Raw genomic sequence first — 12,386 nt, forward strand, 5'->3', positions numbered from 1 at the left:
GTATGCGAACGGAGCAGAGTTGGTGGAATAAGTTTAAGTTTTAAAGTGTGCGGTGTCCGAAATAAACCCCAGACTGAAAGCCAAGTTCATTCATCTGCTCACCAGAAACGGGATTTTAACCCTGACGTTATTCATTTTATAACCCTAACCCTGGAGGTAACAAGTCTCCCCTGGTTTTCTGATCACAGTCGGAAACGAAGCAAGCAGGAAAGGTTAAAACATTGAACATTTTAACTTCTTATTGACGTGCACTTGTTGCCCTGTGTGCGCTCATCTGTTGACCTTTCCGAATGCCTTCCTAAAGTTACTTAATAAAAGCCTTCCACACAAAAACGTAGCCTACATTTGTCATTAGTATGAGAAAAAAAAGATATTTTAACTGTGTCGGGCTTGGGTCGGGCTCGGACACAAATTTCTTAAGGCCTGTCGGACGCGGGCCGGGCTCGGACAGAAAAATGCGGCCTGATCCGGACTCTAATCCTCGCCTATAGCTCCTTGATGATCCCTCCTCGATGCTCGCTCCTCAGTGTTTTTGACCTGTGGCTAACATTTCTGTGTCTCTGCCTTGCTCTAGTTCACCAGCTGTGTTTAAGGCGCTGCCTGCCTGCTCAGAGGCGTGTTCTGGAACAAGCTGCATTCCAGCTCGCCAATGTGTACTGGGAACCTCTCACCGGTCTGCCCACTTCCCACTGTGACTCCTCAGTTCTCCTGCTTGCTTACTTTGCCTTTTTTTTAAAAAATAAAATACCTGAGTTAACTGACCATCTGGATCCATTCTACAGAACCATAGCAGATAACATTTTCTGTCGCAGTGAATGCAACTCTATATTAAAATAACAAATACAGTTTGCGATATTGTAAATCCTGTGGAAATTGAGAGACAGACAAAAAGCCAACATACTAAAGACAAAAAACTGATTTTCATTAAAGTAATGCATAAAACCTTTAAAGGTCCAATATGTATTATATTTACTGTAATAAATCCAAAAATGACCCCAATGCGTCATCAGATATTAAGGAAACACACTAAGTTGAAATACTATCTTTTCTGACAACAATGCTAATGCTAGTATTTTCTCCTTTTGAAATTTCCGTTCCGTGACGGAATTTCTGTTTGTGTTTTGGCCTGTGTGTTGTTATCAACTGCCCAGTTTGTCAGCCAGGGGCCCGTTTCAGGTAGAAGGTTTAACAAACTCTGAGTCTAACCCTGATGTCTGAGTTGATTTACCCTAAGATGGGAAACTCTGAGTTTTCGGTTTCAGAACAGCTGATATGAGTTGGTTCAATCAACTCGGAGTAGGTTCACGCGCGTGCACCACCACAATAAAAAGGCAGTATGAATGGAGCCATGATTCTATGATTCACCATGGCAACAACCACAAACAAACGGGTCGGCGGAAATACTCATGCGCACAAACAGCGAGTTTGAACATGTATTTCGTTAAAAAAGTAAGACGGCGGCTGCTGCTGCAAAAGAGAGAGAATTGGTGTGGGAGAAAATTGCTGCTCGAGTCAATGTGTAAGTATTAACAGTGTATTAATTTCATATTTAAATCACAGTTAACTTATAATATTAGCCTACTAGTGAAAACTGGAACTGTATTACACCTATAATTTCATTTGGGTGCAATCCTGCGGGCGAAAAAGTAAGCTACTAGGCCTACTATATCCCATTCTGAGGCTGCAGCACCATGATCATTAACAGAACTATAATTTATAATCATTTATTTCATTTTAATGTCTCTCACTGGTTTGTGTCCAGAGAACAATACAAAAAACTTTTAAAAAACGTTTCAGAGCGAGGCACACTTTTCTGACGGCTCTGCATACAGTGGCTTTACTATTAGCCTACAGTATGATCTGCATCACCAATAAAGAAAACTGCCGTTTGCAAAAAACGTAATGCGACACAAATAATCTGCTGGGATGTTAAAGCATGTCCACGATGGTGGATGTTAGTGATATGAGGACGGATAAAGTATCTACATATCTAATGGACTGTGAAAAAAATACCTCTCAAATCGGTTATGTGGAAATGAAAATACATTTAGTCGGGACTCAATATCATCTCCCGACGTAAACTCTCTGTGAATTAATACAGCTTTTTCAACGACGGGAGTCAGTTGTGTCAGAGGGAGGAGACTGAGAGAAACTCAAGGTTTCTTGAAGAAAACCTGCTCCCGACCAGGTTAGGTTCACAGACTCAGTTACCATAGTAACTGACTCTGAGGTTAAGTTACCTCTCTTTCTGAAACGGAAAACCCAGAGTTTCCCTCATCTCAGGGTTAACAAACTCAGAGTTTTCACTAAACCTGCTTTCTGAAACGGACCCCAGGCCGGGTTGCCAGATATACCTGTAAACACATAAACTCAGCGCGCTACAGCTGTGAGGTTAGTACAGCCATAAAAGCAGCAAACAAACTAACAGGATCAACGGAGATTGATTTTATCCGACAAAAAAAACGGCATGTTTCTAATAGTTGCGTGAGCAGTGACGTAACAAACCCGTCTGGGTAAATATTGGAGATGTATTTGAAAGATGGAGACAGCTTAGAGCCCAAAAGTATGCAGAGTTGGCTAATTTCCTCCTGAACAGGTAAGCATTAGCTTCAGGCTAATTTATCACAGCTACTAGGGACGGGCATTTTATGTCATTTCAACATTTGTGTAGCTACTCACATTGAATGATATAGCTAGAGTACCCGAATTGGTTACTCGCAAAAACAATTGAGACACTGCCAGTGAAGTGATCCCGACTGGTCCTGGCTAACGCCGCCATGCTAACCCTGCTAACTGCTAACGTTACCGGAGGACCAGGCAAGCAGCCACGGCCGTTTATAACATGTAAGTGGCTGTAGCCAACAACGGTGAGTTATTTGAAGCCAAGAGAGGGGGGCTATAAATCGGAAAGAGAGGACCTTGAGTTTGCAGTGTGTTTAGCGATTGTTGCCATAATTCTAAGCCAATAAAGTGTGTTCAGTCGGGTGGAAAAGGACGGCAAGATAGTGGTATTTTTAGCGGTTCCTATCGTAATTCTAAGCCGAGGAATTGTGTCTGTTTGGCGTGTGGAGAGGATGGCGAGGTTGTGGTCAGTTGGGTACAGAGCTCCACGTGAGGACGAGCTTTTATGACAATATAGCCAGCATCTAACGTTAGCTACTCCGCTGTGCTGTGGAGTAATGTCTGGCTACGTGAGACAAGCGTCTAGCAACATTGTTGTGGATGCTCCGGTATCAGCCTGGCAACCAACGTGAACTTCGAGTCTGGGGAGGAGGGGGGCGGGGGAGACGACTCTCTCCAGTATTTGGATTTGTACTGCAGTAACTATTTTAAACACTAGCTGTCAGTATTACATATTGCACCTTTAAATCCAATAAAGGCAGTTCTGCTGATTTATTTGCACCATCTGCTTGAATGGCGTAATGCAACCAGAGACATGGAAGGGATACTTGCCTGAACATCAATTATAATACCAGTTAAACAGTTTATAGTTGAAAGGGATCTACAAAATGGTATATCTGTGCTTGAAAAGGACATTTGAAAAGATGTCTGAGGGTTCGTCATACTGTCTTATATTTCATCCATTTATTGAACTGCGGTAGTTGCCTCCATATCATATTTTCCAAGCTTAAGCAGACCACTCTCACTGTGCAGTACAAGTCGTTGTCAGGGGAGCTGTGTGATATCTGACACTTTTCCCTGAGTGCTACATGGCCTTCAAAGGTTTCTCCATCGCTCGAATTGGAACTGCTGGAGCCCAACTTCTGACAGCGCTCATAAATCCTGATCTCTGTGCTGACTTCACCTTACGACAAACCGCTCCCTCCTCCTTTTTTCTGCTGATAAATACGGCACACAATGGCCTGTTTCAGACAAGGTCCGTGTCAGCTGAACATGCACCCTGAGAGAGCAAGTACACATGGGTGTATGCTGTATGCAGGTTTGCAAATATAAGGTGTGTTACATGTAAATGGACATGTGCAATGGTAGAACAAAGTGGAACTTGAATAATAGAATTCAACCATGGATTATACTAGTGGTTCACTATGGAAATTAAAATGTATATGTGAGTCATATTTTGCATGTTGCATGGTCAAAATGTTGAACATATATGTCTAACGTATGCTAGGAAAGAAATGAAAAGAAACATTAATGGTTGATAGACGAAAACAGCCAATACATAATTCATGGTAAGGTAACATATTATATATAAATGTTTTTTAACCTGCATTAATTTGTTTTGGGTCACTGCACAACAAACTCTAAACACCAGACTGAGATATGATCACCTTATAAAGTCGATGTGGCAAACATGTTAGCGGACAGTTGCCTATTAACGCAGACACAGAGCAATATTAGCGTTCATTTGGAGTCAGTTTCTGGCCATGAGGTAAATGTTCCACTTTCTTCACCAGCTAGTTGCTAACTTTAGCCCCTTTACATGTACTGCAAACCTGACATTATCTAGACATTACCCGGGGGAAGCTGTAAGTGAGAACTCAAATATCCAAATCAGTTGGACCGGACATTAAACAGACTTTACCCTGCCAGTACAAAGTATGTGTAATGTCCGTTTGAGCCCATGTGTGACTAGAGCAGGTCATTGTCCTAAGAATTCATAGCGACTGAGTATTGAGTATTTTCTCATTTTTATTAAGAACTTTAGTGCAAGTTAAAGTGCCCATATTATGCTCATTTTCAGGTTCATAATTGTATTTAGAGGTTGTACCAGAATAGGTTTACATGGTTTAATTTTCAAAAAAACATCATATTTTTGTTGTACTGCACATTGCTGCAGCTCCTCTTTTCACCCTGTGTGTTGAGCTCTCTGTTTTAGCTACAGAGTGAGGCATCGCACTTCTGTTCCATCTTTGTTGGGAGTCGCACATGCTCAGTAGCTAGGTAAGGACTACTAGCCAGTCAGAAGCAGAGTATGATGGTGTGCCCTGACAGTACCTAGGTAAGGACTATTAGCCAGTCAGAAGCAGAGTATGAGGGCGTGCCATGCTAGCAGCTAGGCGAGCATTATAACGTGTGTTCCAAAGTGGCCACGTTTGTCTCTGAAGTAAAGACTGGACTACAATAGAGCTGTTTGGAGCAGTTTGTGAACAGTGTTTTCTGTTGGAGATGGTAAGTCCCTTTGGGGTGGACTTTAGGCTTTTTCACTTTGTAAACCTATAACGTGCACAAAAAAGATATATAACACAATAAAGGAAAGGGGAAAAGCCAAAAAGCAGAATATGAGCACTTTTAACATAACCTGCAAGGATCAGAATGTAAAGCGTTGTCCAAATAACGCACATCTTTGACATTGCTATAGAAATGATATAGAAAAATAAAGCCTATATGATACATTTGATATTCTTTGTCGATATATATCGTGATGTCGCCCAGCCCTAGTTCTTACTAATAAAGGACTGTTCCTAGTAATAAAATCAGTCACACATCACTGTGTTGCAGTGTAACCAGACAGCATTTCAGTGCATGAATGCTAACCTATCTGCTTATGTGCTTGCACTGTGTGTTTGACTACATTCAGCTTTGCAAATGGAGACAGAGAGGGGAAAGAGGCAGCTGTGTGCTTGTATTTTCTCCTCTTGGTCAACCCACTATCAGTGCTCGCCTCACACATTCAGTAAATGGACTAATTTACGGAAGAGCCACTGGCTCTTTGTGATGAAGAAGACATCCAGCAGCAGTAGCTGTGGCTGCCCAGTGGGTTTCCAACACAGCTGGGTGTCTGGCTCTGCTTTACACATCCAAACACTGCACTGTGTCTGTTACTTGCTTTATTGTAAGGATCGTTTTCCCCAGTTACTAGGGCCCGGACTAGAAGCCACTTAGGAATTCAGTAAAAAAAAAAAACTGGGTTGACATCAACTTTTAATGGATTAGTTTTGGAAACAACCTTTCTGATTAAAACAAATCTATTCTAAATGTTTTCATTTCTAAAATACCTTAATAATGACTAAAGAAAATGAATGAAGCTACATATTTATTAGATGCCTTACAAACACTGTGGAAAGATAAACAAAGGTTAGGCTGGGATAATATCAGTTTTTAGTGGTTAAGTATATTAATAGTTAGTTTTGATTTTGAAAAAAAAAAAGCTCTTTGACACTGCCCAACATCTTTTTGAACTCTTGTTATGTTAAAAAAAATATTATCTTAGTCTACAGGCTTTTATTTTCAATGCTAGTTGAGATCCCAAAGTGTGTTTTTTGTAATATACAATACAAGGCATGGTAGCTAAGGAATGAACTAAGGGGAAATGCAACGTACTGCATGTACGTAGTACTTTTCAGTTACTGTTGTGTAGTCTTGTTTGGCCTTTCACAAAGCCTGAGCCAAATCTATTTTCTGGCCTTCAGAACCACAAAATGGAAAACAGTTAATTTATTTCTGGGTGCGATCAGGTTGCAGTGTCAGCAGGATTGTGTTGTCTCATTATCAGTCTCTGTTTTGCTCTGCTGCGCACTATGTACAGTAAGATGATGGCCACACACACTTTACTCAATCAACTTTCTTTACATACATTTACGAGAACCCTGCATAACTAGTATACATGGAAATGGAGATAAGAATGTTTAGACTGTAAGCTTTTATCACAATTATTAGGTTATATTTGTGTTCTTATCCTTTCTGCTGCAACTCTCCAACAGGCTGATGCCTGAGTTGTAAGCCAGGTTATAACTGAAACAGCACTTGCATTTAGCAGATGCACTGTAAGGCTTAAGCTTTATTTAAGAACTAGGAATATCACAATTCTGCAAATCTACAATTAGATTTCAATACATTTTCGATGGGACGGCAATTTCACAATAAGAGCCACTATATTGCAGAAGGGTATTTTGCAACAACAGTTTGAATTTTTTCAGAGGTTATGAAGTGCAATTGAATGCACCATTAGTTTAAAAAGGTGCACATGAAGGCACCATGGAGCCCACATGCTTTACCTTTGCTGTTTGTTTACAAGTCAAGGTGGTACTGTTTTTTATCCATGTTATACTGTCTGTTTTATATGTTCTAATGTTTTGTGTGTTGCATGTTATGTGGTGGTCTACAAAGTTTTAAGGATGTCGTGTCTCTTAGACTGTAAACCTAGTTTACCTAAGGGTACCAATAAAGTAACCTGGACCTGAACCTGAACTCACTCACTGGGAAGGCAAAATGTTACCACACTGGTGACTTCAGGGAAAACAGATTTTCCTGTTCGGTTGTTTCTCCGTCATCTCTGACTCAAGCAGTAGCCATGGTGTCTGGAAAAGTCAAGCTGCAGGCTACCGGTAAGATAAAATGACCTTTTGTTTCTAGCTGCATGCTACCAGCTGGTACGCTACGCTGTGTCTGCTGTTGTTTTGTTTTTTTGATGTATTTTCCTTCAACCCTGTCTCAAAGTCCGCTTAGGGAGGAGGATGGATGGGTCAAACAAACACAGGACTTTCACCCAGGACACAGCAAAGTTCTTCTACGGCTGCTTAAACGTTTAATATTTGAGACCTTTGGCTTCTTTTGTTGAATGAAATGGGTTTTGTAAAAAAGGTATTGAAAAAACATATTGTAATGGTACTAAAATAGTAGCACTAGTACATAAAAAATCGACAGTAACCAGCTTTAATCAAAGATCTAGGATTTGATCATCCATCTGCAACAACTTGTATCTACATACAATAATAGCACTACAGTAATACAATCTGGTTGTGACAGTAATAGAAAGGTATTTATTAGCATACCAAGCAAGTCACATTTGAATTTTATATAAATATATTATCATCACATATTATCACTTAATGTTTAGCCTTACCCTGGAGCTGTCCTCTTGGGAACGCTGGTAGCGTTTCCAGCGGCAACCATAGATCCCAGTGACGAAGGACACAAAGACCTGTTTCTCATAGACCTGTAAGGGTTGGTGTTTCACCATGCTCCTTCAGCCTCAACGCGCCACCAGTCTGTTAACATCCCACACAGGACTGGGAACCCTGAAGAAGATCAAAGTGTCACCAAACAGAACAAGCTTTCCGATAATTAGCTCTGTCTTTTGTACATACAATTACATTTTTCATAGACATGCCATGGCACATCATGTTGCTGAGGTATATTTTCACAAAACATCATGAATATGTTGACAGTCCTGGGCCTTGTTTGGAGTTACAACACCTGGGGGAGATAGTCAACACACTATTCAATAGTGAGTCATGTCTGGAGACAGACGTAATAATACAGTATATGCTTTACAGTCACTGAGTCAACCTTTACCAATCTAAGGATTTATGACTGTAGAAAATAGGCATCGGTAGGTAGGCAGCATCTATCTCTGGGTATGACTTGATCCTTTAAGAAGAAGAGCATCAGTGAAATGGAAAGAGTAAGATGGAGTCAGCGTGTTGCCCCTTAAACTCACTTCTGCCTCAGAGAGAAGCGTGTTGCCTTGGTGGCAGGTAAAAATGTCTTGGCACAGCAGCTATTGTTTTCCGTGGCTCTCTGGGAGAGATGGTGCTGTGCCTTGTCTCTTTTTTCAGGGACCATTATTGCTCTTTTTTAATCTACTTTTAGCATTTTCAAATAATTTTTGTATGGAGTAGCGTATGGAATTGCATAATTGTAGTTTGAGTATGTGTTATTTATATATTATGTCTAATAATAATGTTGGATACTGGGAACAAGCTCCCAGTCTAAGCACGTGGCCATTAGGACCATACTGTTTAAAAAAAAAAACTTGGTGACCGGGGTAAGTGACAGATCCTAAGATAATGTTGACTTTTAAAGTATCATTGCTTTTTTTATGTGCATGGCTCTATGGATGGCAATGCGATTCTACCACTTTGGTCCATAGTGACATAGTATTATGGAATAGAATGAAAGTAGAACAGACATTGAAATGGTTGCCGTGGTCATTTGACATCAGTTCAAGAGAAAATTGCATTTTTTGTTAGTTGTTATGGTGACAACACACGTCAGTGGGGCTGATAAGTGTGTCACACTCCCTAGTTTGAGAACTTGGCCTACCGTCCACAATAAGCCGGCGTTTTCCTTTTGTCTGTCTCTTGTTGAAGCAATTAAATTCAGCAATCCTCAATTCCTCTCTGGCAGCAAGGCAATGGACATAGTGCACAAAAGACGCCTGTCCGTGCTTCGTACTACCTCAGCGAGTCCGTGACTTGCGGCAAGTCGGTTTATACGGAGGTTTATGCGGAAGTTTTCCCACTACAATGTTCACAGTTCTTTGCAATGGCAACAGTACGCATAAAAATAACTGCCTGAATGAGAATTTACGATCTACTCTCATTCTATTTCGAAGGAAATACCTTAAGGAATAATGGTTGGATGGCTAAAAGAAATTGTACCTGCATTCATGGTCCCAAGAGGATGATATTTTTGGTTCTAATTTCAATACCTTGACAATTATTGCATGGATTCCAATGCAATTTCCTACATATACACTAGCATTGTCCAATTAGCCTTCAGCGTCAGCTGTACATTGTGTTTATCAAATGTTAGCATGCTAACACACTTAACAAAGATGGTGAACCTGGTAAATGTAACCTAAACATCAGCATGTAAGCATTGTCACTGTGAGCATGTTAACATGCTGATAGTTGTTAGCATTTAGCTCAAAGCACTGCTGTGCCAAAGTACAGACTCAGAGTTGATAGCATGGCTGTAGAATCTTGGTCTTTTTTAGTTTTAATTTAGTGAACTTCATTCGTTGTTGGGTTACCTGGCTGATAGTCTATATCCTCGACCTTCCGCTTCCAGGATTGCCCTGTTAGCGCTGGAAAATCCACCGTATGTCCTTATTTTCGGCCGCATTTCCGTTACCTAGCACTTCCTTTGTGTTGGAGTTCTAAACTCCGGTGGATTTATGAGGACTATGATTAACTGCTCTTCAGATCTCTGCAGGGTAAATCCAGACAGCTAGCTAGACTATCTCTCCAATCTGAGTTTTCTGTTGCAGGACTAAAACAACTTTTGAACGTCCACACGTACCACCAAAATAAGTTCCTTCCCGAGGCTATTTTGCAGAGGCACCGTGGCTCCGTGCAGAGCTTAGTGCCGATTGTGACGATTGTGATTGGTTTAAAGAAATGCCAATAAACCAGAGCAACTTTTTCTCCCATCCAGGAATGCTGTGTGGACTAGCCAGACCCTCCTCCACCAGCGCTGCGGAGGAAGGTCTGGCTAGTCCCCACAGCATCCCGGATGGGAGAAAAACGTGCTTGTGCAAAGCGAGACTACCTGGCTGACTGCAGAGAGGGCTAAGTAAAGATACGTGAACACAACGCTGTGCATGTTAAGAAAACCTGCCTAACCTAGTTAACGAGTGGTGCCGCCACAACTGTCAGTGTCTGCACTCACTGCATGCAGAGCAGAGACTGAGTAGAGGAGTCTGGATTTTTCAAGTTTGAATCCACTGTTGGTGGATTTTTACATACATACACCCTTGAGGTTATAGTCAGATCGACGATAGCACTGTGTCAAAAAAAAAAAAAAAAAAGAGGCCTCCTTATTCAATGAGACTACTTTGGTCCAGCACAGATTACTGCAGATGGTTGCTTAGTGGGGACATTTCACAAGCCCACCCATGATCCTCACACCACTTAAGAAAACAGAGCCATTTGGATCTGTGGGCCCCACTGTAACTCCTGCCATGATCATGGTTAATTTCCTGGACCGGACCATAAAGATGAGGTTTTCTAGACAGAAAAAAACACTCTCACCCACTGAACAGAAAAGGCGGCAATGAACAGCAATGTCCCAGCCAGATACTGTGGCAGTAGATAAGAGCATGTAACCTGGTCAACGGTCCTTAACAAAACAAACTGCTCCTTTGTCCTTATCGCTGAGCAGAGAAATAACAACATGCTAAATTTGTCTGGCTGCGTCTTTTTACAGCTAACGCTCCGTTTCCATGTCATACCAAAATTCAAAGCTAACAGTGACAGAAACCTTTGATTCACATTCACAAGAAGATTCATAGGGAAACAAGACACAAGTCTACATTATGGGGTCCTTTTTTAGACCAAGGACCCCTTAGCTGAAAGAGAGACAGAGCAGGGATTCCCTACTACATATAAAACTAAAAACATCTCCATGCCAGCAGGTGGCAGTAATCTTGTCATTCAAAAAGCTATACCGTATATGCAAACCGTTGCTATGATGATACATACAACCATACAACAAAACAGTGCATAGTTTGAAACGTTCAAATGTGTAATTTTAGAAGGAATATTCAGACGTCATTTTTGGCCAATTCTGACAGCCCTGTCATGTATTGGATTGATCAGAACAGGTGAAGATAATGATAACGTCCTCTGTGTGTGCCTTCTGTGTGTTGACTTAAGTCGTTGGCTTGCTTTCGTCACTTCCGTTTTTCTTCTCGTGCACTGATTCGCTTAATCTGAACAATCAGAGTGATTCCTCTAACCGACAGCTCTGACGCCGATTCAACAAAAAAGAGCAGACGAGGATCGACTAGTGGCGACTGTGCTGGGACATACTGCAAAAATTAGCCCAACGGAAGCTTACCATCGGCCCAACTCTGGCCGACAGCCGACCGTCTCCCTGGTCTGTCAGGGCTCTGTAATCTGTAAGTCTCTTTTTACTGTCTGACAGAAACTGCTCTAATTACTTAAAACATTTAAAAGAATAACAAAATTGAAACCAACTGCATGTTATCTGTCTAACTGTCTATGTACTCCATAGTTGCAGGGAAATAATTGTGTTGGTTATTGTGTGTGGCATGCTGTATAGTACTTGAGCTGTGTTTCCTATTCAGGTGTTCCCAGGGGATAAGTGTGAAAGTTTGTTTAGGATCCACTGCCAAATCTATACAACAATCTTCAAAAGGGGGAAATTGACATGCATCCACCATGCAGATTTGCATCCTTTCACTGTTGATTGGTTATTACATGGGAACTCCCAGGCCTGAGGAAGCCTTCTCCTAAATTCAGAGGAGTTGGCAGATTCCCAGCATTCACATCCTGACCCCATCCTCAAACAAGAGCCAATTGGAGCTGAAATCACATGGGCCTTATTCCAGCCAGGTTAGCCTATTGTCTCATTGTGGCTCTCTACCATGGTGCTACCGTAACAAAGCTGTGGTCATCATGAAGTAAACTAGGCCCAGTCAGGATTGAGATGCTTCAGTCCTCTATTGCTTTGTGATTTCAAGCTTCTTTACAGAGTGAACTGGACATTAGTCCACATAAATGATGTCTGGTACAGTATGTATTCAGAAAGGATGCAACCATTAAAGATTTGTCTTCCCATATTTTATCTTTCTTTCCCAGTGGGTGTAAACTGGACTAAAGGGAATACAGCTGATGTGATCTCTATTGTGGATAGGGGCATGGCCTACAAGTCTCTGTCTGACATCAGGGTTAATG

At 41.3% G+C, this 12,386-nt stretch overlaps 1 protein-coding gene across 5 annotated transcripts in view; it reads right to left on the minus strand.

The window, feature by feature from the left end:
- Nucleotides 1–12,386, minus strand: part of gdpd5a (glycerophosphodiester phosphodiesterase domain containing 5a) — a 33,339-nt gene that overhangs the window by 16,590 nt on the left and 4,363 nt on the right. For 4 of the 5 annotated variants that reach the window (XM_036008909.1, XM_036008907.1, XM_036008908.1 and 1 more), the window contains exon 2: nucleotides 7,805–7,979. In XM_036008909.1, coding sequence (XP_035864802.1) covers nucleotides 7,805–7,921 — 117 coding nt within the window. In that variant the 5' untranslated portion in view covers nucleotides 7,922–7,979. Of the gene's footprint in view, nucleotides 1–7,804; nucleotides 7,982–12,386 lie in introns of all 5 variants that reach the window. The other variant, XM_031310938.2, reaches the window with a different exon arrangement.

Source organism: Sander lucioperca, chromosome 13 (genome assembly GCF_008315115.2).
Source record: "Sander lucioperca isolate FBNREF2018 chromosome 13, SLUC_FBN_1.2, whole genome shotgun sequence".
NCBI classification, from domain to species: Eukaryota; Metazoa; Chordata; class Actinopteri; order Perciformes; family Percidae; genus Sander; species Sander lucioperca.